At 37.9% G+C, this 26,390-nt stretch overlaps 1 protein-coding gene across 12 annotated transcripts in view; it reads left to right on the forward strand.

The window, feature by feature from the left end:
* The window catches only part of PLEKHA5 (pleckstrin homology domain containing A5), a 244,389-nt gene that overhangs the window by 151,217 nt on the left and 66,782 nt on the right, over positions 1-26,390 (forward strand). For 7 of the 12 annotated variants that reach the window (XM_089920366.1, XM_089920367.1, XM_089920368.1 and 4 more), the window contains 7 exons: positions 162-282; positions 2,704-2,808; positions 5,163-5,235; positions 11,775-11,875; positions 14,933-15,048; positions 19,505-19,972; positions 24,946-25,411. In XM_089920366.1, the coding sequence (XP_089776492.1) occupies positions 162-282; positions 2,704-2,808; positions 5,163-5,235; positions 11,775-11,875; positions 14,933-15,048; positions 19,505-19,972; positions 24,946-25,411 (1,450 nt within the window). Of the gene's footprint in view, positions 1-161; positions 283-2,703; positions 2,809-5,162; positions 5,236-8,001; positions 8,080-8,702; positions 8,928-11,774; positions 11,876-14,932; positions 15,049-19,504; positions 19,973-24,945; positions 25,412-26,390 lie in introns of all 12 variants that reach the window. The other 5 variants (XM_089920365.1, XM_089920370.1, XM_089920362.1 and 2 more) reach the window with 2 other exon arrangements.

Raw genomic sequence — 26,390 nt, forward strand, 5'->3', positions numbered from 1 at the left:
TACAAATATTAAGCTCCAACTCTGGAGCTTATTAAGCTCTAACTAGTACCCAGCTGTTTTGAAAAAGTCAGACACCAGCATTGTTAACTCTAGGGAAATGTTATTGTACAGTAGTTTACATAAACAGCAAGTTCTAGCGTTCTGGCATATTATATTTTCAGGACCGTTGCAACCATGACATCTGACGAAAAGAAGGAACGACCTATAAGTATGATAAATGAAGCTTCTAACTATAACATGACTTCAGACTATGCGGTGCATCCAGTGAGCCCTGTAGGCAGAGTAAGTTATTTTGCTTACTGTTAATTATTGATAACTGGTATAATTGGTAATATCTATTACTGTTACTCTTAATGGACTTAGAGTTTTAGAATAATCATTTCATTTTTATTATTACGTGAACCTAATTACGTTCGAGGTAATTGACATAAGCAGTGGCTTAGAATATAAAGTAGTAAGCTTATATTTTAATGATTTTTTAAATATTGTAGAGTTCAGATTTGGAATAATTTTACAAATGTAATGGATGTTTGTGTGAGAAAATGGAAGTTTATTGAATCAACTTAAGTTTTAATGGTGAAGATTAATATAATGGCCTAGAACTCCCATTTTCTGACTATTAAGTATGCCTAGAATAATATATATTCTATCATACTGTTTTTTTAAAATGTAAAATCTTTTACTGCTAAAGGGAAACCCATCAAGCCACTGTGCTTGGTGACTGATGTGTTTAGAACCCATGATGTGAAAAGTGCCATAGCCACATGGAAACAGAAATGGGTGGTTTTTCTTTGTAATCAGAAACAAAAATGTTAATTGTTGAATCTCCAATCCCAGACTTGTGTGTCTATAAAAGTTTTTAGTTATTGCTTCTTGTACTTTAAACCATAACGTTAATGTTTTAAATTTAGAATTTTAATATTAAAATGTCTTCAAACTCGTAGAAAACCTGCTGCTAAATCTGAATAAATGGTTGCCGTAACGTTAATGCTCAGGTCCTAAATTAAGGATAGCAAGAAAATCAAGGGATGATAAAAGAATCTTCTTTATTTAGAACATAATTGTGTATTTTATAATAGTAAAACAATTGTAATAGTAAATTATGGTTATTGTAAAGAAATGGGTAATAGACAATTATCTATTTTAAATGCCTGGTAAGGTTTTTTAAATGAAATATTGTAGAATATTACAAGTAAATATAAATTTTCAAATAATGTAAATTATTTCTAATTCTTGTATAGCATAAAACACTAGCAGGATAACACAGCATTATAATGCTTGTAAATTTATACTAATTAAAATCTAGAAAAATGACTTACCAGTTGAGGGCCAGTAAGTCATTGTCTGGAAAGAAGGTTGGAGCTGTGCCTCACACTTTACACCCAAAATTTTCCACATGGATCAGGTGTTAAAGCGGTAAAAACAAAAGCTCTAAAAGCAGTACAGAAAGCAATGGAGGTTTTTTTAAAATAAACTCAGAATGCAGATGGGCTGTCTAAAATATGACATAAATCCCAGAAATCAAAATAGAAAATGAGAAATCCAACCACAGAAAACTATCATGCATGCATAATATCTGTAATTTATATGATAATTAAAGAAGGATACTGAAGAGTAGGTATTATGCATGCAGTTATTTGAGAAAAAAAAAAGAGAGATTCTATAACTATGAAAAGTTATTCAGATGGATAGACACTTACATACACAGTGGTATCAATCGCCTCACAGGGTCGTGTTTGGGTTGTTTGGGTGCTGGGGTCCAGAGGTGAGAAGGAGACTGGTCCTTTTGTATCTTTTTGTAACATTTGAGATTTATACTGTGTTTAAGCATTATATGTTCAAAAGCAAATTAAAATGTATCCCCCCAAAATGGCTGATATTGGGCCTTAAAATTCTATTATGTACTGATACAAGCCTCATAAAAGGAGATTCTAATGTAATGTGCTAGATTTCCAAAGATTCTAGATAAGTTGAAAAATAAGAGATAAATTGATATTACTTACCTTCATAGAGAAATTCAAATTCAGCTTCTTTGTCTTTATGTTTGTTGGTTACTGCTATCATTCCCACCAAGATAAAATGTTCGCAATAAACACAGCAGTATTTTAAAAGATTATGTGTACTTTTAAGAATATGGTAAACACCATCTGTCTGGTATTATCCACGTTCAGAGTTTGTCCGTAAAGAAGAAAACACTACATGACGTTAAGCAGATCCTTCCAGTCTTGTTTTGACTTGATGTGATATGTTTGTTTCTATTTTATCTGTTAGATTTGCTCTTGTGACATGGCACTGTTAACTTTCTTTAATTGGAGCAACACGATTAAATGCAGATATAAATCAAAAAGTGCTGTCATTTGGTTTATTCTTTAAGATGTGTTAATATTATTTTTACTCAAGGTTCCTTCTATTTAGCAGGTAATGCCACACTGCCTTTTTAAAAATTGTACACGTGGATTTTAAAGGAGAGAGATTTGTGATCCTTCCGTAATATCCTAGAGGAGGAAAAATCTTTGTGCAGAATTCTTACATTTGAAACAACTAAGACACAAAAGTGGAATTGCAGTAATTCATCTGAACAGATTAAATCCTGGAAGTTTCAGAGAAATCTGAAAAGAGATTAAAATTATGAAGATGAAAAATAAACTCAATATCTAGGCATTAATACCACATTTTCTGTTGCGCTTTTTTGTTTTTCCTTAGACTTCACGGGCTTCAAAAAAAGTTCATAATTTTGGCAAGAGATCAAATTCAATTAAAAGGAATCCTAATGCACCTGTGGTCAGACGAGGTTGGCTTTATAAACAGGTATTTTTTTATTTTTTTTTCCTATTTGATGTGAAAAAAGAACAGAATCAAAAGGGACCTTTTCTGCTGAAGGCACCTAAGACAATTGTATAGAGTGGAGAAAGAACTGTAGTGGTCATCCAGATTCCTCACTTCTTATTACCACGGAGAGAGTTAGGGGAACAATGGAGAAAGAAAAAGTAATGGATGTTACTTAGAGATATTGTGGGCGGGGGTGGGCAGGTATTTCTAAATTTGAAATTAGATATATGCTGCCTGAAAATGTTAGGAACAGCATGCTAAAATTATCTAGGCAGAACTATCTTTTAAATGAAAAAAAACCAGAGGTATTGTACATTTTTCTATCCTATAAAAATCATTGAAGAAATGTAGAATTATGTACTTCTCTGCTTTAATTTATAGAGAAATCTGATCATAAGTTGAGATTTTTCTGATTTTTTCAGAGTTTTGCTTCTGTGCTCTCAAGACCGCTCTGTTAAGTGTCTGTACTGTTTTTTCTTTCTTTTGTTTGTTTGATCAAGCATGGGTCACTCAGATACCCTGATAAGTTGGGGTTTGTATAGTTGCGTTACCAGGGAAACCTGGTAACTAAGCTTTTTTGCAACATTGTTGTACATTTTGGAATTAGTAGGGATGCATGTACGTTGGACTTGGTGACATCTGTTTGGATTGCTCAGAGGCTTTTGTTTTCTTTTTTGCTTTCTAGTTTGCAGCTGGGTTTCAGATAAATGAACTCCAGATAACTGAGATAACTCGGCATTCAAGACCTTTATCTTTCTTTGTCCTGTCTCTCTGATTCTGCATGTATACAGATGATGCAGAGCAAGTTAAATATTAGTCCATTGATAGTGTTAATTTATTCTGTCAAATATTGCTAATTGCTTTCAGATGGCCTAATAATTATATTCAGTAAAATTCATAATGACTTTGTTACGAAACATTCATTAGACCTTGTTCTGTCTGAAAGTTGGGTGGCAACTAAACTACTATATTGGCAGAAGGCCCACTTAAAATCCAGAGAGTTCCCATTCAGATTAGTTTCGCCAATTTCTTACTGAGTTGATTGGGTATGTAACTTGGATACCAACTTTTCGTTTTTACTTAAAGATCATTTACTATATTTTAACCATCTGACATTTAAACTTATCCAAGCTAAAAGGTTTTTTTTAACTAGACTTTCTGAGTCCAAATTCTATTGAAATAGCTCCGTGTGCTATTGAGCTTTGTAGAGGATATAGGATTCCTTATTTTAAATGATTGCTGTTCTTATTTCTTGATCCCTTGGTTAATTTAGTATTGCCAAAGCGTTACCAACCAGTTTCTCTACCATGAGTGTTTATTTTGTAATAGGTGTGTGACTTACAGAGAATATTTGTTTGTAGAGCCGCTTAAAGATCTAAACTTTTTAATTATCTGTACTAAAGAGATAATTAATTAGGAGATTGAAAATACCATGTAATTTGGGAGGGCGGGGGAGAGCTTTCCTTAGTGTAGCTGTCAATTTTAAGGACAGATCCCTTACTTCAGGAGATTTTTACCCATATAATTTCTTCAGTTCTAAAGGCATTTTTAGATGATAGTCACAGCTAGAAGTAAATTAAGAAATATAAATCAATGCACATACAAACTGACCTCTTTTTTGCCTTTGTGTGTGTGTGTGTCTCAGTCTGGGTCTGTGTCTGTGTTTCGTTTTCTTTTGTGGTTTTGCTCTAGTGCATGTGGGAAGGTAATTTTCATTAAAATTGTGATTTTGTTTGAGCTTGGCATTTTTATTACCTAAATAACTTAGAAAAAGCTGCCAAGTAGGTACTCTTTTCTGCTGGATAAGCAAAACCCAAGCTGTCTGTGTAAGAAGAAAAAAAATGTTTATGAAATGTGTTTATATGCTAAGGTTCCTTTATTCACAGTCATTTAAAATCACATTACCTTTGGAATAATTTCAAATCACATACTTTTCTTCTTGTTGAAGATTAACATATTTATTAAATCTGGTTTTCCAGAATGCATACACTGCTGCACAGTTACATTATTCTCATGCTAGCAGACGTGTTCAATAGAGGGGATTTCAAATTGCTTGCAAATATGAAACCAAATCACATTGCTTCAGCAGAATTCCTTTTACATGACAGTATTACTCTTCAAAGACCAGTATACTTGGGAATATCTTAATATGATACAAGTCCCTAGGAAACAAACCCAAAATTTTGCTTAGCGTTTTAGTTTGATTTCTGTATAGCATATGTCAAACACGCCTTGTCTTAAAAGCTTTTTTTAAACAAATAAGAAAACCAGAAATGAGTTTTAATTTTCTGAAATGAAAAAAGAAAATCCTTTAATATGCTGATCTAATGCAGGACAGTACTGGCATGAAGCTATGGAAGAAACGCTGGTTCGTGCTTTCTGACCTTTGCCTCTTTTATTATAGAGGTGAGTTTACCGTAAACAGTAGGATTTATGTTAAGTATCAGATACTCTTTTAAAGAGAAAACATTACAAATCTTTTTGCTATTTTATTATCAACAAATAGTATCAAGAAAATCTTTTCTTTATTGACATGTAATTCTGAGTAAGGCGGAGGGACAGAAGGATATTGTGCTTCAAGCAGATTGGTCTTAGTTTTGGTCCAGTTTCTGTAATCTGATTGTGCTGAACTGATTTGTTTTGTGTGAAGAACATGTGAGTATTCACTCTATAATGTTATCCTTGAATTCAGTGCCTAATAGATGAAAAACGTTAGTTTGATGTTTGATTCTTTTTACTTGTCAGTTTTGTCAGATCTAGCCGTCAGTCTGTTAGATATCCCATTCTCCCCAGCAAATGATTTTAGTGCATTAGATTAGAGACTGCCATGATGTACTAGCAAATAAGAAAAATAACATAGAATATATTTATTATGATCCCTTCCAGCCCTTCACACGCACACACACGCACACACACACACACTTTTTTATAAAACAAAAAGACCTCCATGAAACATTGAGAAAGTTACAGAAGGGTTACAAACCAGGCTACTAATGTTGGTGGAGAAGAAATAAAGGTATTATTAAAGGCAGTCTTCATTTCTCTCTCTCTCTCTAATTTTTTTTTTCTTTTTAAAATATTTATTTATTTATTTTGGGGCGCGGCGGGTCTTAGTTGTGGCTCACAGAATTTTTCCTTGTGGCACACGGGCTCTTTGTTGTGGCACGCGGCCTTCTCTCTCCTTGTGGCTCAGGGGCTCCAGAGCGCGTGGGGACTCTGTAGCACGCGGGCTCTGTAGTTGCGGCACGCGGGCTCAGTAGCCCGGCAGCACATGGGATCTTAGTTCCCTGACCAGGGATCCAACCCGCATCCCCTGCGTTGGAAGGCGGATTCTTTACCACTGGACCACCAGGGAAGTCCATCTTTTATTTTTCTTCTTCTTCTTTTAATGTTTTCTGGTTAATAACAATTTTAAGTCAGAGTCTAGAGAAGTCTCTGATCATGTGCCATGTGGATCTGTTAGATACCACAAAGCTGGTATGAACAGAGAAAGGGGTGCATAGGCTGTGCTCTCCCTAGAAATCTGCTTCAGCTACAATATAAAATCATGAATTTGGACAACCATTCCTTCTTCCCTAAAGTCTGGTTGGAAACAGTCACTAAAGAATTAGATTGTCAGTGCATGATTACTCATTTATATACCACAGAATGCAATAGAATTTTAGAGCCTATTAGCAGTTTTAAAGTTTACTTTGTGATTGTCCAGAAAAAGGTGTGACAAAATTCTGTGGTCATCTATCAAAGCAACATGTGCATATTGACCTTCAGGTTTAGAAATTACTAGAATTGTATTCATCTTTTCCCCCCACTGAATACTGTGGTTGAGCAGTACTGCTGAGTCAGAATTAACCAGACCTATAAACTTTCATTTTGTCGTAGGGATGTTGGTCAGGCCGCAACTGTGGTATTATCTTTAGTTAAGTGCCAGACTTACTCTACAATTTTCCTTAAAGGTTTTCCCAGTCTTGCAGAAAGTCAGGATTTGTAACTCATACATTATTCCTAAGCTTATAATTTGTACTTTTCTCCCTTTTTCAGTACGTTTTATAGACCATTTAGAACTTTAAATAAGAACAAGAAAATGTTTGTTGCTTCTCATATAAAAATTTCTTAGTGTTAATTTGCAACAAAAAGCTCACTGAGTTCCTTGTCTTTTGCTGTTATTATTGCTCATGGAAAGGTGCTTGCTACTTGTCACCTTTATTAAAATAGAAAAACTTTTAACCTAATTTTTAAAAAGTAAAGGTGAATTCAGAAGCCATGTTGAGTATGAGATTCCATATTATTATTAACCATATGCATTTTACATTCAATGTATTTATTAATTTTAGTACAGTTCCCCAGACAGGAGGAATGTAAAAAAGAAGAAGATATAGAAAGGAAAGGTATAACATTTAACTCACTTCCATTCTTCAGATGGTTGGAAAGAAGCGTATGATAGTACACTCTCACTATTTTATCAATAGGAAATGTCAGATTTTAAATAAAAACTATCAGATTTTAGTGAGATGATCATAATAGCTTGCAATTTTTGGAGTGTTTGGTATATGCTAAGCACGTAACATTATGATGTTGTCCATCTCTTCCTCACAGCCACCTGATAAGGTGGCAAATCTTATTATTCCCATTCATGCGAGAGGAAACTAAGGGCAGCAAGGTCCAATTGCTGGCCTGTCTCCCCAAGCAAGTCCCAAAGCCAGAATCTGCACCCAGACACTTCTCCTAAATACCCAGATCTCGTCTTCTCTCTCTCTCTTTTTTTTTTTTTTTTGGCCACGCTGCACAGCTTGTGGGATCTTAGTTCCCCGACCAGGGATCGAACCCTGGCCCACGACAGTGAAAGCATGGAGCCCTAACCACTGGACTGCCAGGGAATTCCCAATCTCGTCTTCTCTTGTAACCTGAATACAATGGCCCCATTCATTTCTTCCGTATGTCTCAAAGCATTTAATATACTAACATACAGAACATGCTGTCAGAATTTTTTGACAGGTCAGTCTATGTTTTACGGATATGGGAAATAATTCAGAGAGAGAATAAGAGCTTTGCTGTTTTTTTGCAATAGGATAGCATCCAACACCAGATGGAAGCCCAGGTTCCCACTGTTCTTTACAATATACCAGGCATATCGTGAACACTGTGATAAAGTACTAAAATTGCTCTGTTCTGTAGTCAGTCTATTGATGAAGTTTACCGTGGGACGCAATTCACTCAACGAATGTTTACTGAGCAGGACCCGCTTCGTTCCAGGTATTTTCAAAATAGCAGTGAAAGAAGGCTTCCATGAAGCTTGTCATCTAGAGGGGTCAGGGAGACAGTAGATAAACTCAGATAAATAAACAAGACCATGGTAAGTGTTTTTAGGAAAATAAGGTCATGATATGAAAGAAGGGCATGGGGTAAGGGCCTCTATGGACCAGGGCTCTGAGCCGATGTTTTAGGTAGCAAGATCCCAATGACAAGGAGGAGGCAGAGTGAGCAGAGCATTCCAGGCCGGGGGGAGCAATAGCGCAAAGGCTCTGTGGTAGGAAAGTGTTTGGGATGTTGAAGACGCAGAAAGAAACCAGTGTACCAAGCAGGGAGGTTAGCAGTAGGGAAAGAGATGGATGGGAGATTGCACCAGTCTTGGATTCTGTTGGAGTTTAGGTTCTGCCCAAGATACCATAAGGAAACAGCTGTGTATTTTTAAGCGTAAGAGTGATATGCTTTTGATTTACATTTCAAAAAGCTCACTCAAGCTGCTGTTAGAGAATGAGTTATAAAGGGGAAGGAAGGAAACAAGAGTTAGCAGTTACTGTGTAGAAATGATGATGGCTTTAGACTAGGGTAGTAGCTAACAGGGAGCTCTTTTTTTTTTTTTTTTTTTTGTGCAGTGTGCGGGCCTCTCACTGCTGTGGCCTCTTCCGGTTGTGGAGCACAAGCTCCGGACGCGCAGGCTCAGCAGCCATGGCTCACAGGCCCATCCGCTCCGCAGCATGTGGGATCTTCCCGGCCCGGGGCACGAACCCACGTCCCCTGCGTCGGCAGGCGGACTCTCAACCACTGCGCCACCAGGGAAGTCCCAGGGAGCTGTTTTGATGCACCAGACATCTTATTAGGTGGTAGGATGCAGAAATTAACAATATAAACCCCTCTCCTTATGGAACTCACAGATTAGCAGAAGGAGTCTGAGAAAAAATGTTGTAATATTCAGTTGTGTTGATGAGTGTTGACCAGGCCTGTGCAAGGAAGGGATTAGGAAAGAAGGGTGATCTTGACAAAGGACTTAGCATGTACAAAGCACGAGTGAGCATGACATATTTGTGAAATTTACATATAGGACGTAAGGAATGAAGGTTATGTCTGAAGACGTAGCAAGAGTAAAGGCTAAAAAGTAGATCAAGGCACAAAAGGCATTTGTTTGTTATTCTAATGAATTTAAACTCCTGTCTTGAATACAAAAAATAGTATCAAGATCAAGTGTACATTTTAGAAAAATCACCGTAGCACTTGAGCTAGAAGCCAAGAGAGCAGTTAGCAAAATATTGAAGTATTCTGGCGAGGAACGATAATGAGTAACAACATTCCAGTCTGTAAGTTACTTACCCAGCTGTGACTGTATGTATTTCTTGTCTTGTTCCCAAACGTCTTTAAAGCGAAAGAAGGAATGGGGGAATCTAAAATGTCACTTGAATCCGCTAAAGTGTTGAGATTTTTATGGTTCCTGTCCCAGGTTGTGTTCCTCAAGAAGCGAGCCTTGTGATGGAGATCAGGGTGCAAGAGGCCTACTGGGGAGTGTTCTTGGTATCGGGACCTGGGCCTGGGAACAGAGGGAAGTAGGATAGGGCAGAGGGAGAAGTTAGGCTGCCGTGCAGTCTAAGAAAGGCCTGGCCGACTCTCTGTCCCCAACGAGGAGTTCGTTCTTTCTACAAACATCACTCAGTTCCTACCCTTCGCTTGGCAGTATACGAGGCCCGCTGGGTGATAGAAACTAAGACAGTTACCTAGGTAGAGTTAAGACAGTAAAAAAATATCAGTAAGACAGTTGCCTAGGTAGACAGTTACCTAGGTAGAGAACTATAAAGAAAGCCATGATTAGGAACATTTAAGTGATCTAGCAGGGGACTCTTCGGTTAGTCATTTGACAGATGAAGATTTTATATGCCTTCAGTTTTATGTAATAATGGCAGTAGTTACTGAACACTTAGTATGAGCTGAGTGCATTATTGTGTTCATTATGTCTGTTAAATAATTTAACCCTCACAACAAGTTCCTTAGTGGTAAGTCTTGTTTTCCTCAGTTTTGTAGTAGATGAAACTGAGATGCCCAGCATCAGTAACTTGCCCAGGATCTCAGAGCTGCTTGGAATCTGGCCAGGAAACAGTCCATGATAATCCAGTGAAGTCACCCTGTGCTTATTGATGCTGCATATTCTGAAATAACTTTAGGAAAGTCAGTTTTCCAATTATGCAACATAGAAGAAGGTATTATTTGATAAAAAATGATCTTTTAATAAAGATGACTTCAAGCTGTTTCTGATTATATGCTTTATATAAGCATAAAGTTGGATTTAAAATTAGAATATGACTCAATTATAGAAAATTGTCATGTTCTCTATAATTGATGTCTGCTCTCTGCCTCTTTTTTTTTACCTTTTAGAATAAATCTGCACTTTTGTTCATTCTTTCTTGTATTAGTGAACTATACCTGAATGAGTACTGTATAGTAAAAGCAAAATTTTGTTCCACTGTTATGAGAAAAGCTATAGAAGTAACCTCTAATGTGACTTTTTTCTTTTGGAAGTTTTACCATATAGTCTAGAAGTAAGGGGAAAATAAATAAAATCCCTCGTTAAGTTTATAATAATAAAAAAAACATGGTAAGCATAATAAAAAGAATTATTTCTCATTTACGGTTTTTCTCATTGGTGAGTTCATCAGCCTAATGCACAGCTTTATTAACTGGTCTTTTGGGTCTCTAACAATGTCCTATGTATTTCAAGTTTCATAAACATCTCTGCCCCCAGGCAGCAAGTTAATAATGTGAATCTATACTGTGCCGAGATTAATGTTTTATCTTTTTCCTGGGTATATTTTATGTGCTTGCCTCGTAGGCCTGTAATTTATTCCCATAACTTTATTGTATATTGTAGCGACTGATGAAAAACAACCCTTCAAAGATAATATGCGTAAAAAGCGTATGATTTTTATAGCATAGTTTACAATAATGTATTTATGTGTATCATCATTTATTCAAAATTTTTTGAGTATCTGCTGCTGTTGTTCTAAGTGTCTTCATGGAGTTCACATTCCAGTGGAGAGAGAAAGATGATAAATAAAAAGCTAAAACATGCAGTGTATCAGCAGTAATTGGGGTGGTGGTGAGGGGAGACAGTGGTGGAGCTCCAGAAGGAGAAGAGAGGGCTCTGGGATGGGTCAGGGTGGGAAGCACTTTAAAATAGAGCAGTCAAGGAAGGCTTCATTGATGAGAAATTGAGCCAAGTCTGAAGGATGTGACAAGTGAGCCGTGCATTTGTCCTAGCTTTAAAATGGTTGCACATTTATATCCTACCAGCCATGTGGGTGGATTCCTTTTATAAATTTTCTGTGTCATCACTTATATGCTAATGTAGTTTCAGGGAATCACATGTCAAAGGACTTTGTAGCATGCAGTCTATATGCCAAACAAATGTATGCTGTTTTTCTGTCTAACTGACCTTTTTCTGACATGTGGGCCAATTTCTGATTTGCTTAGGATAGGGAAGCGTGTTGAAAGTAAAGCAGTATATATACTCTGCTATTTAATATTTTCTTTTAAAACCTTACAAAGAACTACCTAAACAATACATGAATTCTTCATTCATATATGAAAATCTTTTGATTTTTTGTCAAAATAAGTTTCAAGAAAATTTATTCTGTTTCATGAGAACATTTAAAATTCTAATCAGATGTTCAATTATCTCTTAGATGAGAAAGAAGAGGGTATTCTGGGAAGCATACTGTTGCCTAGTTTTCAGATAGCTATGCTTACCTCCGAGGATCACATCAATCGCAAATATGCTTTTAAGGTAAGGAAATAATCATACTTTTTTATTCTGTATTTGAATCTTGCACTGATTAAAAAGTGGATATTGACCATGGATTATTACAAAAAGATATTTTAGTAACAGTTATTTTTATATTAAAGACATAATAGTGGTCTTTGGGTCGAGGAGGAGAGTGTCCCTTTAATTAGGCAGTACGTGCTCAAATATTTAGGGGCCAAGGGTCTTTTATGTCTCTACTTTCAAATGGTTCTAGTTAAAGCAAATATGTTAAAATGCTAATAATTGATGGATATAGCTGTAGGTATCCTGGTGATCATTGTACTATTCCTGAAAGGTTACTGTATGTTTGAATATTTTCATAGTAAATTTGGGGGTGGTGTGTTATTTAACAATAATACATGTGCATTCATGATTTTATAGGATATTTACAAAGATATTCTTGGGTCTAAGTACTTCATGAACATCAGATAGTTTTGAGAGAATATTGCAGTTGAAACATTAAATCTATGACTAAATCTAAGCAGACCTGAGCCTCCCTCCCCTAAGTAACAATACCCACCCATCTCTGCATCTCTGTGATGTGCTGGCTTGTAGAGCACCCTCAAGTAAGAGGCCCCTTGAACGCTCAGTTGGTTATTTTTGTTTTCAAAGACCATACTGCATTCTTTGCTTTATGATTATGGCTGAAATAAATTTCAGAAGTCACCTATTTTTTTTAAATCAGTGTTAAATTAAGAACTCTGAAGGGTTTAAATTTTTCATTTTAAGGAAAAGAGGAAATACAAGGGTAACATATGCTGTTATTTAACAATGAAAATGTTTGCACCATTATAAAATTGATTCAATTTTTAATTCCTGTCCACTTTTAAAGAATACTCAGGACTGCAGCTGATTTACAACTTTTGCCAATTAATGTGTTACATTATTAGCTATGGAGAAAAGAGAGGGAAAGGCAGAGTGGTGGGAGGGTGATGGGTGACCTCAAAGAGAATGTAATATCTGAGCAAAGACCAGTGGCTACAAGGGCAGTCGCCACCCATTTCAATAAATGTTATTAACAGTATGAACCAGAGAAATGGAATTAAGTATTTTAAGATGCTATAACAAACTCTAATACTGATAACTTAAAGTAATAACTTTGTAAAATTACATTGCCCAACTCTGTGATACTAACACTGTTATTTGGGCACAGGTTTAAATTTTTTTGTTTGCTCATCAACTTGTCAAATGTTTATGGAATTTGTACTAGTCATAGGACATTTTGCTGGTTCTTAAACTCTAAAAAAACATAGATTTTTAAAAATATATAAATAGAATGTTAAAATAGCAGTAAAAGTGACCATGCGTGTTAAGTATATTGTCTCTGTAATTATTCGGTTTAATCTTGATTGGATTTTATCTATAACGAGGATAATGATTTCTATTTCAAATTCTCTTCTCTGCCATGTTGTTTTCTCTGAATTTATGAGCCACTTTTACTACTAAGTCCGTTGGCACTGATGCTGCTGCTTTCACAGTGGTAAGTAGAAGCTATAGACAATTGTTGAACAAAACTGTGGAACTTAAAGCTAAATCAGGAACTTTGCCATCATCTTGTAAATATTCCCGTTTGACGGATCACAAGCTTGGGTGTGGTTTGTTAGTGTCTTGAGTCCTGGCTACACCTGGGTCTTCTGAGCACCAGCCCAGTGTTCCTTCCGTTGATCACAGATAGGGGCAGTGGTCTTCATCCATTTCTCCAAAACCCCACTCAGCCAGTCCAGTGACTCTTGGTGGTGGTTTTAATCATTTTAACAACTGGTGGCATTTGAGCTGTTTCTTTCACGTGGTTTCCGTAGATAGGGTTACATCCCTTACGTGGTCAAGTGAGATTTGTTGGTTCTGTAAGTTAATTTGCTCACTGTGTTGATTGAATTTATTTATATCCTGATTCTGAAAAAGATTCTGAAGCAGCTAATTTGACATTGTAAGTAAAGCAGATAGATAGTCAAGATCTCTGAGTGAAGTGTGTGGCTCCAGATTTACTCCTCTCGTCTCTTTAGACTAACTCTGTGCTTAGTGCCCTTCCTTCTGCCTCATTCTATGCTGAAATAGCTTTTGTTTCTCTTTCCTTGTCCTTCAGTGTCTACCAGGGAGCTGTCACAGGCATTCTTAAATGGAAATTAAGAATGGTTCCCCCCACAGAATTCCCCCACCCTGGCCTTTGTTTTCTTTCTTTCTTTTTTTTTCCCCCTTCTTTTTTAAAGAAATTTTATTGAAGTCTAGTTGATCTAACCATGTTGTGTTAATCTGGCTTTGTTTTCTGCTCTGATGTAGCTACTGCTGCTGTCCATCTTTGCGCTGCAGGCCCAGGGCTAAGCTGAGCACTCAGTGCTTGAACGTGGGTAGCTATCCGTCAGCAGCGACTTCTTTGTGTTGTTTTCTGTTTCTCTGGATAGAGGCAGATTGCCACCATAAAGAAAGAAACCTACTTACCAGTTATATAGGCCTCAAACCCAGTGTATTTACATTTTAACTCTGAAACTTGAGAAGAAAAGCTAAAGGGCAGTGCCATTTTGGGTCATTTATAGATCTTTTATGTTTGTGTATAGATGTCTGTAAGGATTAGTCAAAATGCTTTAAACAGCAGCACCTTTTAAGGGCTAAAGGAACTGGTAACACAGGAGGGAAATGCTATGACATGTACATTTCAATGACTTGTGTTGCTGGTTGCTCTGGAACATTCTTGAATAGAAAGATGTGAATTGTAGTAAATGGAAATTGCTAGGGATGTGTGCATGGAACAGGGACGGCCAGCTGCTTCCTTTCTTACCTCTTTCCCCTCCTATACATCTTTTTTTTTTTTTTTAAGAAAAAGAAAAATGGTAAAGTTAGGAGAAAAAATATAATATGTATATATTTTTCAATATTGAATTGTATTTTTCTTAAGTCCCTCATTTCTATATCGGTATGTAAGACAAGTCTGCTTTCTTTGAAATTGGATAGTAATGATCTGTGTAGAGAGCCACTGAACTCTCTTTCTTTTCCTTTTACAGATACCATATTTCTATTTAAAATGATCGTGCCATTTTCAATCAGGCAGCCCATCCAAACATGCGGACCTATTATTTCTGCACTGACACAGGAAAGGAAATGGAGTTGTGGATGAAAGCCATGTTAGATGCTGCCCTGGTACAGACAGAACCTGTGAAAAGGTAAAGGCTTCTAGGGAAAATAATGGTGATTTCCACTTACATTTTATTCCATGCCTTGCAAGTATGTCATTATCATAGTACATATCATTTTAGTAGTCATGATATGAAACCACTTCTTCCTCAGAAAGCAAGGAGTAATTCATGTTTTATATTAAACTAATACACCTTTAGTTAGTTTGAAATACCACCTGCATTTTTATTCCACCTTCCCTCTTTATTCATTTTCACCTATCAGTGTACTGAGGTGAATGCAGAATCCTAACATTCCAACTGAACGTTCTTTCTTCTTACACAATTACGTTTAATTTCCGGTAAGTATATTTTCAATTGTTATCTTAAAAGTACACAAGACAGTGTTTTTTAAGGTTCTGAATCTTAGAAGGGAATTTATATTCATGAAGTTAATTTCATTGTGTTTTTATATTATGTTGGATGTTTTTCAAGTTTAATAAATTAAAATAAAATTTTTTGATGAGTTTCATTTCTTTGGCATTTCTGGGTTAATTCTGATTGTTTTATGATGAATGTCTCCAGAAAATAGTTCATCAAGCATTTAGATTATTTCTAAATATATCTACTTCTTGATGAATTCTACCTTCTTTCTTTTAAAACTCCAGGGCTTAGATTCTTCGGTAATATAAATATGTACTGTTAAAATTGATCTAAGTGTGATTTTTTTCCCCTGCTTTAACATATGAATCATTTTAATATTTGACTATATTAAGAACTAGTGAGGGCTCCCCTGGTGGCGCAGTGGTTGAGAGTCCACCTGCCGATGCAGGGGACACGGGTTCGTGCCGCGGTCCGGGAAGATCCCACATGCCGCGGAGCAGCTGGGCCCGTGAGCCATGGTCGCTGAGCCTGCGCGTCCGGAGCCTGTGCTCTGCAACGGGAGAGGCCACAACAGTGAGAGGCCCGTGTACCGCAAAAAAAAAAAAAAAGAACTAGTGAGAGGAAATCTGTTTCTAAAATATGTAAATAGCAGCTGAATAATGGGCTTACAACATTTTTGTTATATATTCCTATAATTTGAAGAAAGATCTATGATACAGTTAAATTTTTCTTCCAGTCAGCAACAATTGAGTGCATATCTCATATAAGGAAGATTGCTAACTTGCAAATTTGATCTTTTTGCTCTCTTCTCAGGAAATTATATGATTGTTACATTGTAAATCTCTTTTTTTTTTAAAGTGTACCTGTTAATAAAGTCTTTTGACTGTGTTGGTTAAAAGACTCAAGTTGATGCTATATAAGTAAATTTGTGTTTATTTTTTAAAGTATCTATTCCAAATTAACTAATCACTAGTAATTAGAGCTAGGGAAAAGTATGGAGAAAAAAAGGAAAGAAGGTCCAGGGTTGAACTCTGGGACACCTATTTTTAAGAGTAACCACCTCGGGGCTTCCCTGGTGGCGCAGTGGTTGAGAATCCGCCTGCCAATGCAGGGGACACAGGTTTGAGCCCTGGTCCGGGAAGATCCCACATGCCACGGAGCAACTAAACCCGTGCACCACAACTACTGAAGCCCATGAGCCACAACTACTAAATTCCGCGCTCCTAGAGCCCATGCTTCACAACAAGAGAAGCCACTGCAGTGAGAAGCCCACACGCTGCAGTGAAGAATAACCCCCGCTCGGCACAACTACTGAGCCTGTGCTTTAGAGCCAGTGCGCCGCAACTACTGAAGCCCATGAGCCACAACTAGTGAGCCCACGAGCCACAACTACTGAAGCCCACGTGCCTAGAGCCCGTGCTCCGCAACAAGAGAAGCCACCGCAATGAGAAGCTGGCGCACTGCAACAAAGAGTAGCCCCCGCTCGCTGCAACTAGAGAAAGCCTATGCACAGCAACGAAGACCCAGTGCAGCCAAAAATTGATTAATTAATTAATTTTTAAAAAAAGGGAGAGTAACCACCTCAACCGTATACATTTTCTGGGTTGAGAGCTAATAAAAGGAAAATCTGCTTTTGGAATTCCATGTGTAAAAGCGACCTGAATGGATGTAAAAATGAGGTGATTATGATTGACAGCTAGAGAAAATTTGTAGGTGAAAAAAATTCATTGAAAATCTTAAGATAATATTAACTTAAGAGTAGAATTTTCAGGGAATTGTTTAGAATACAGAAATCAATATAATAATTAAGATATATGATTGCCAGGTAATTTCAGTATTGTGTGTTCACTTATCCCAGAATTTCAACTTCCATTTTCTTTTCTTGTATTTTCCACTCTAAAAACTACTCATAATTTATGGTGATAAAGATGATATTCAATATTTTGTTTTGACTGTGACAACTATTCGTTGATTATGTTCTCACAGCAATTTTTAGCCAGTTGTGTTGATATAATTTGCCCTATTAGCCAGGAATTGTTGAATACCACCTAATGGCCCAACCTGGTGTCAGTCGCCATTATCCTCTAGAAATTATATCCTTTATTCTACTTCTAGCTCTTAGCATTTTTATTCTGCCTTGGTAGTCTTAATCATTCAATATGAAGGTACCTAATTACTATGCTATTTCATTTCATAAGATGGGGAGATTTTGTTTACTTGGTTTTAAGGTATTGGGCTCTTTTTCCCGTGTGGCCAGAATACTTACAAATGTTTATCACGGCATATCACCTAAAAGATAGAACATCCAGTTTTTAACTAGATAGTTCATTTCTTCTAAATTTATAAAGTATTTAACCTATGAACTACAATGTCATTGTCCCCAAGTGTGCAGAACCTTGATGGCATTAAAAAATCTAAGCATAATATACATTCTCTGAATAATTTCCATCTCTGGGCCCATTATTTTCATTTTCTATATTTGCATGTATTTTCTGCAGTAACTTAAATGTCACTTTTTAAAATTGGATCACAAGTTTTACATTATTTATGTTATCTTAGCATACATTTCTGAATCAGTTTTGGTTCCACTTAGAGAAAAGTCAGCATGTGTCTTTTTTGATTACATCTCTTAAATCTCTGAGAAAAAAACTGAGGAAAAAGTCATTGTAGTTCTAATTTAAAATAATAGCTTTTGGTAGACAAGAGGTAACTAGTTTTAAAAATCCTTTTCAGATATTTGATATTCAATGTTAAAAAATCCTCCCCACCCCTGAATTTAGCACGGATAAATGTGCTTTTAGTATAGATCTTCTCTTTTATCTTTCAAGGGAAAGAAGCTCTATAGCATATCTTAGTAAACTTTAACAGTGTCTGATATTCCTTCCAACCTGGAAGCTATGAGTTTTATCTAACATAAATATATGGATAGTCCATAACTGTACTCCAAAGGAAATAGTCACATTTCCTTTTATTTTTTCTCACTGATTGTATTCCTAACTAGCTATCTCTGTATAGCTGTATAGGATATGTATAGATTATGTATTTTCTACACATCACTGAAACCGGCAGCAATAGCACACTTAGGATCCAATAGGAGCATTATTATGTATTGAAATGTGCAAGGTTGGCCAGTTCCCAAGAGGGGCCTCCCTGGTGTGGTATGATCTTGGCAATTTCGTGCAGGTTCAGACACTCAGCTTGGTCTTGTCAGATCCTGGAAGTGATTGGTCTCAGGGAAGCTGATTCTCATCAACAAGACCCAGATATAGCAGCTGGCATGGTGAGCAGTAAAACTGCCCAGTGGCCCAGGCACATACTGCTGAGCAGCCCATTCTTCCTGCGGTGATGTGGACACGAGATGCCAGATTCGAATCCACAATTGCTTGATGAGATGGAATGGTAGTGGTAATAAAGTCTGTGGCAGCCACTGACTTACTCATCTAGTCCTCACAACAATCTTGTCTCCTTGGTGCTACAATTTTCCCCATTCACCACAGAGAAGATTGAGGCTTGGTCAGTTTCTGCACCTTGCCCAAAACACAGCTAGTAAGAGGTAGAGCTGTCAGCTGAGCACATGCAGTCTGGCTCCAAGAGCTCTTACCTGAAACTCAGGTCCTCTTGAACACAGACACAGAGAGTTAATCAGTCGTAGGGTTCAGATCTTTGATAGCATCAGAATGTAATTTCCGTTTCCACAAACCAGAGTCATGTTTGTCTCCTGGTGAGTTAACCCTCCTGGCTGGAAACCATGTTATTTCAAATGACTAGTTACTGTGGTCTTTTAAGTGTGGATTTTTGTGGTTTCACTGTCAAAGGGCAATCTTATTTGCTTTCTTTCCAGATTTCTAATGGTGGGGACACTCATCACTTTTTTTCCTCTAGTGCTTTATACGCTGTATATTTTAGGTTTAATTTTTTTCCCCTTTCTATTTATACATTCTGGTGTCGTACTTGAATTTTCATACTACAATACTGGGGATTTGTGCAGACTTCTCTGTGACCATTTCGGGGTTTTTTTTTTGGTAAAGTCGAAGATAATTTTATGTTTTTCCTAGATTGAATCCCAGAAATAACATGTGCATTACTTCATCTGATTTACTCTGGCTTTCTTCTCTGATTTCAGAGTGGATAAGATTACATCTGAGAATGCACCAACTAAAGAAATCAATAACTTTCCCAACCATAGAGTGCTAATTAAACCAGAGGTCCAAAATAACCAGAAAAACAAGGAAATGAGCAAAAATGAAGAAAAAAAGGCATTAGAAGCTGAAAGATATGGATTTCAGAAGGATGGCCAAGATAGACCTTTAACAAAAATTAATAGTGTAAAATTGAATTCTCTGTCGTCTGAATATGAGAGCGGGTCAACGTGCCCGGGTCAGACTGGACACTACAGGCCAGTCAATGTGAATAGTTCAGAGAACAAAACGGTCAATGTTAGCCTGGCAGACCTTAGAGGTGGAAGTCACCCCAGTACAGGGCCCTTACACACAGAGGCTGATCGAGTCATACAGAGAACGAATTCAATGCAACAGCTGGAACAGTGGATTAAAATCCAGAAGGGGAGAGGTCATGAAGAAGAAACCAGGGGGTAAGTGTCTTGTTATGTGTTGTGAACCCAGGTTTCTTTCCTGTTATGTTGGTGGGAGACTGATTTCTGAGATACCAATTCAAAGTATTAAGTTCGAATTGCGTTTGAGATATTACAGCTTCATTACTTATCTTTTTTTGATGGTAATCAGATATCAGTGTTTTTTCTCTGCCTCTCAGTGTTCTGTCATCCAACTTTACTAATAGCAAGGAGTCATCCTCCTTGGCCCAGCACAAGAGAAGGCATAGGCTGTGGGTACAGATCATGTTTGTTTGGGATGAGGAAAGTCGCAAGACCTAGCCTCACCCCTCTACATGCACACGTGCGTGCACGCGTACACACACACGCACACACACACAGTGAGAACTTGTCTTCACTCTCCCCACCGCCCTGCTGTTTTCCACTAGTAACTTTTGCAGCTTGATGTAATACAAAGCTCTCCTGAGACATGTAACGTGGAGACCAGAAAGGCTTAGGCTCTCTAGTTCTCAGTCTCATTCCTTGGCTTTCTTAAACTCATAATGCACATGGCTAAGTATTATATTTATTCATCTAAGCATTTATTCATTCATGTACACATTTGTTCTTTCATATACTTATAGTATAACTACTCTGTGGTAATCATGGGGCCAGAAAGTGAAACGCTGACAAGATATAGTCCAGATTTCTCACAAAGGTTCTTAGTCCAGTAGAGGAGAAAGTTAAACAAACAGGTACAGTATATGGTGACAAATACAGTGATGGAAGAACAGGATGCTGTAAGAAGATGTTTCAGGGACAACCAACACAACCTAAGGGTTCAGGAAAACCTCTTTGGAGGAAGTGAAATATGGAGCAAGATATGAAGGATGGTATGCTTATCTTGGTTTATATATGCAAAACTGATAGAGCTGGGAAAGGACTCCGAAGACATGAGTCTGGCTTAGGCACAACTGCTGTGATGATGGATGGGAAGCGCGGCTGGAGAGAGAAGCCAGAGGAGATGTGTGCAGATCGGTGTTTCAGCAGCATCATCCCTGCTGCAGAATCTGGAGAATGAATTGGAGAAAGTTCAGAAACTATTGGAATGAGTGAAACGAGGAGAGGAAGGGGATGTATTCACGATACAATTGACAAGGCTAGTTGGGTGCTTGGATGTGCTTGATTGCAAACTGGCCTCACTCAAGTCTAATGTGAGCGGCTGGGGGAAATCTAGAATGACGCCCTGCTTTTTGGTCTGGTCATCAGTCGTTGTCCGGTGCCTTTCACTGCATAGAGAAGGTTTGGGAAGAGAGAGGGTAATGAGTGATTGGACAGGTTAGATCTGAGGTGCCTGCAGTCTGTATCTCCAGAGAGAGATCTGGACTTGAATAAGATTTGGGGTGTCATCATTATATCAGATATACTTAAAGGTAAGGATGAAAATCAGAAAGAACATTTACATTTAAAGGGAAAAAAAAAGGATGGTGGGCCTGCAAAGGAGACCAAAAATAAGGGCTAGAGGAAACGGAGGAAAAGCAGGTGATTGTGGATGAGAAAAAGTGTTGTGTTGTGTTGTTAGGTGGGAAGCTGGTGATGCAAGATTTATAACGTACTTTAATGAACTAACATAGTAAAATTAACTGCAGACTTACTGTAACTCTTACCTCTCGATAGTAGGAAACCAGAAAGCAACGAGTTACTAATGTTTTGGTTAAAAGGAGATGAACTTTTGTAATAGTGGAATGTCCTTCTGGTCTGGGTGGCTGTCTGCCAGTCTCTTCTCTCAGGAGTGCAGCTCAGCCAGGGCTGCAAAACCCGACTCCCGTGATTCAGTTGCTCACTTCCGTTTTCTTCTCCTCCACCCTCGGTGATCACTTTTCTAATTTTCTCAAGGGACAAATTGTGAGAAACAGTTGCTGTTTCAAAAATAAAATTTGATTAGAAGAAAAGCCAGAGGTAGTTCTGGGCGGTGGGGGGGAAGAAAGGATGTTTGAAAGTACTTATAAAGGTAATTGTTTTCAGGGAAACAATAATAAAAATCCCAGCCAGAAGATTTGCTGCATCTCTACCCAGCAGATTAAATCTCACTTCTCAATAGAAGCAGTTTTCCTCAAATAAAATCTTACTTTCTTAAGGTTGAATGGGTATAGTTAAAGGGGTTCAGTATCTGGAAGTTAATTTTTTTTAATTGTTGAGCATAAGTATTAGTTTTCAAGCACTTGTTAAAGCCCTTGGTTGAGTATAATTAACACACATAAAGGCTCTTTATTTTGACTGCAGACCTTCAGCAGCTTCTGAAGGCTAGTCTTAGGTTATTTCGAGCTAAAGTTTTCTCCACGTTGCTCCTCCAGCTTCAGCTTCACTCACTGGAGTCCAGTTTGGATCACTGAAATAGATCATCTACATTATCATATGAACTTCATGCTTAAGAAACAGTTGCGAGGTTTTATAATGAAATCATTTTTATTGGTGGGAAGAAGCATGATAGTAATACATGGTATAATTGGTTTTGTGAAACTTTATGAAAGGCTGGCTTTTATTCCTAAAGTTCTGATAGAAAGAATAGAGGTTTAATATGTAGTCATATAGTAGATGCCTGCATCTGTGAGCAGAGCCTGAAAGTTCCTTTGTGAGTAGCGGGCACCGTTGAGATGCCGGGAGCCTAAGCCATTGTTCCGCGTGGCAGAATCACAGGTCAGGGTTTTCATGGTGTTTGACAGGCAACTGCTGGTGAATGGAGCACTAAACCTGATGAAGGCACTTACAAAGTTCGTTTCTTAAGCTTTCACTTAAAAGTAAATCACACTTGGCTTAATTTGAATTTCTTTGGGGAAAACCACTGAAGGAGAATGTAGTTTTTTTTAAAAAGAGGTCTCAAAATGGTAGAAAGTATATGGGATAAAAATAAATACACTTGATGACAACCAGATTTTCCATTAAAATTCTCCAAAAGGAGTTCGAAAGATGGCAGAAGAGCCTTTTATACTTTGTGATCCCTAACTAGCCAAACTTGGTAGGAAAATAGCCTGTTGTTAATGATCACATGGTAAGTGTTCAACTTCAACATCCATCTCTGCCACAGGTTCCAGCTCACGCGTTATGAATGCTTGGGTTTTGTGTAATCAGATTTTCTGAACTGGAATTTAAACATTAGTCCACAGGCAGTTTTTCATGTATTTAAGATCGAAAATGTGTGTCCCCTCTTTATGTGATTATATATGATCTTTTTACAGATTTCCAAATAGGGTCTAAAGTTAATATTATTTATGTTCTCAGTATATGCTTCTATGATATAGTTCTATGCCTAATCCAGAGCTTCTTGCACAGCAAGGTCTCTATAATATTTCTTGAGTTTATGAATGGCCAAATAAACCAACGTATGTTGGAGTACGTTGCTTGAGTGCTAGGGCAGAATTTCTTGGATGGAATCATCTTCTCCCTGTCTGACACGCTTCCTAAGCACATAGCTGTGGGGTTGCCAGCTCTGGACTTTTTCCAGTTTCTGGCTTAACGGAGAAGGTAGGAATAGGAAGGGAGACCAAGCAGGGGAAAATTAGGACATGTACGTGAAGATAAAGCAGCAAAAGATTAAATTCTTTCTACTGCTTATATCAGAGTATCATTGGGTACTTGCCTCCCTCACTTCAGCCCAAAAGTCTTCAGATGGTTGGCCCCTGTGTAGTGGTTCTTGCGGTGGAGGTATGGGAAGGAGGGTGACGGGGATAAATTTTGAGCAAGCCTGTTTTAAATCAAGACATTAAAAAGCCGAGGGATGATCAGCATGATGAAGGAAATTCAGTTCAGGGGAATGGTTGAAGAAATTGGAAGTATTTCAAGTACAATATAAGACATGGGATTTTAGAGTTGTAAGACCACTCTGTGATCAAATTATCTTCTAGATGAGAAAGCCGAATCCCAAAACGTTTCAGTTGGCCAGATATCAGTAGCATGTGAAGGACTCTAGCACTTTTAAGTTTATGCCCTTCCTTATTTAGGGGTATCTTTTTATCTTTAAGTATATCATTGCAATAGAATAGTAAAGTTTTTTAAAAAATAATTTTCATACTTTTGGCACAAATTTTAAAATAGAAAGTTGATAACCCCAAGTATTAAAAGGAGTATGATCTCTCGGTCTTCGCCACACACACACTTGAACATGCTCTTAGTCCCAGAGGTGTAACTTTTCTAAGGTCTCCGCACTTAGTGGGAAAGCAAGAATGAAAGCTTGGCCCTCCTGGTTTTTGATCAACTGCTTTTCCCTACTTGACTAATAATGAAGTTCACTAATATTAAAACATTGTAAAATTCCAGAGATTTGCAGTTTTGTATCTGAAATATTATACTGGAAGTATTTTGTCTTTAAATAATTAAATTTTGAGCTTTGGCTTCAAGTCATTTTTATTTCTCAAATTAAGAAAAGTTATCAAGGGAAATTATTCCTTCAAGCCACAAATGTACTGATTGATGTACTTCTTCCCGTAAACAGTCATGATCTCAGAAGGCCATGGTACAATAGAGCATCACCACCTACAGTCCTTCATTTCCTGTCTTCACACTCTTAGGCACAACTCAAAAACTCTAGTGTTCCATCCACATGCAGAAACCCTATTTAACTATTCTGGTGAGATGTGTGAAGATGAGATTGTAGGAGTTTATTTATATAAAATCAAATAAGATATGAGGACAGACTTGAGATCTTGAACATTCTTATTTTTGAAAAAAGTTTAATACTCTTCTTTCTTGCAATAAAACTGTACCTTGTGTGGAACTAATAGTCTTATGTGAGTGACATAGATGCTGTTCACTTAATATATTAAATCCATTGAATTTCATAAAAAGATTAAAATCTGTTCATTAATCACTTGTACCCTGTATAATATTTTGGTCTTTAAAAAAAATAAGTCCTAAGTATATATTTTACCTACCAAGAGGAAAAAAAAATTTTACTCTAATTTAGAATCTGGGAAACAACTCTCCTTCATTTTTACGTTCCAATTGTTCTTTTATTTCAGAGTAATCTCTTACCAAACATTACCAAGAAATATGCCAAGCCACAGAGCCCATATCGTGGCCCGCTACCCTGAAGGCTATAGAACACTCCCAAGAAACAGCAAGACCCGGCCGGAAAGTATCTGCAGCATAACTCCTTCCGTTCACGACAAGACAGCTGGGCCTGCGGCCGAAGAGAAGCGGAGATCCATGAGAGACGACACCATGTGGCAGCTTTATGAGTGGCAGCAGCGTCAGTTTTATAACAAGCAGGGCACCCTCCCTCGCCATGGCACCCTGACCAGTCCTAAAACCATGGTTAATATTTCTGACCAGACAATGCACTCCATCCCCACATCACCTTCCCACGGCTCCATAGCTGCTTATCAGGGCTACTCCCCTCAGCGAACCTACAGATCAGAAGTGTCTTCACCAATTCAGAGGGGAGATGTGACGATAGACCGCAGGCACCGGGCCCATCACCCCAAGGTAAGACGTCTGCTCATCCAGGGTTCACTGCTCCTCCAGGGATGCTGCGTTTTACTTCTAGTACACGTCTCTCTCTCTCTGAATGGGAGAGACAAGAACATGGGGAGGAGGTAGGCAAGGCCAGCTCTTATTTTGTTTTAAAAATTAAGGAAGAGTATTCTGCAGTGTCAGAATCTCATGTAGAAAACCTAAAGCTTGCAGTGCTTCATCTCTCAGGAGCAGCTCTTTGGAACAGATGTATTATGTATTCTTCCCTGCTTGATAGCATGTCTCATCAGCTTTCTCTGTAGGTTAAGACCACACATATTTTGATTGGCCCTTCATACACTCAAATTCTACGCCCACCCTCTTCTAGCATCCCTGCAGTCTTGTGTGAGGCCCTTCATGTTCTTTGCTAAGATAAAAGTGCTAACCTCAGGACTTTCCTGGTGGCGCAGTGGTTAAGAATCCACCTGCCAGTGCAGGCGACCCAGGTTCCAGCCCTGGTCGAGGAAGATCCCACATCCTGCAGAGCAACTAAGCCCGTGAGCCACAGCTACTGAGCCTGCGCTCTAGAGCCCGCAAGCCACACTGCTGAGACTGCGTGCTGCAACTACTGAAGCCCGTGCACCTAGAGCCTGTGCTCTGCAACAAGAGAAGCCTGCGCACCGCAACGAATAGTAGCCCCCGCTTGCTGCAACTAGAGAAAAGCCCGCGCGAAGACCCAACACAGCCAAAATTGAAATAGATAAATTAATTTTTTTTTTTTTTTAAAAAGTGCTAACCATATCTTCTAACCAGCGGAAGATATGGCATATTGAAATACTCCTCAGGTGCCCAATTGCATATTAAAGTAACAATGCTTACTGATATATATCCTTTTTTTTGCTCAGTGGCCATGGCTCACGGGCCCAGCCGCTCCGCATCATGTGGGATCTTCCCGGACCGGGGCATGAACCCATGTCCCCTGCATCAGCAGGCGGACTCTCAACCACTGCGC

The sequence above is a fragment of the Delphinapterus leucas genome, chromosome 11 (assembly GCF_059928025.1).
Source record: "Delphinapterus leucas isolate spDelLeu-1000000601 "Yukka" chromosome 11, BTC_Dleu_Yukka2, whole genome shotgun sequence".
In the NCBI taxonomy this organism is placed as follows: Eukaryota; Metazoa; Chordata; class Mammalia; order Artiodactyla; family Monodontidae; genus Delphinapterus; species Delphinapterus leucas.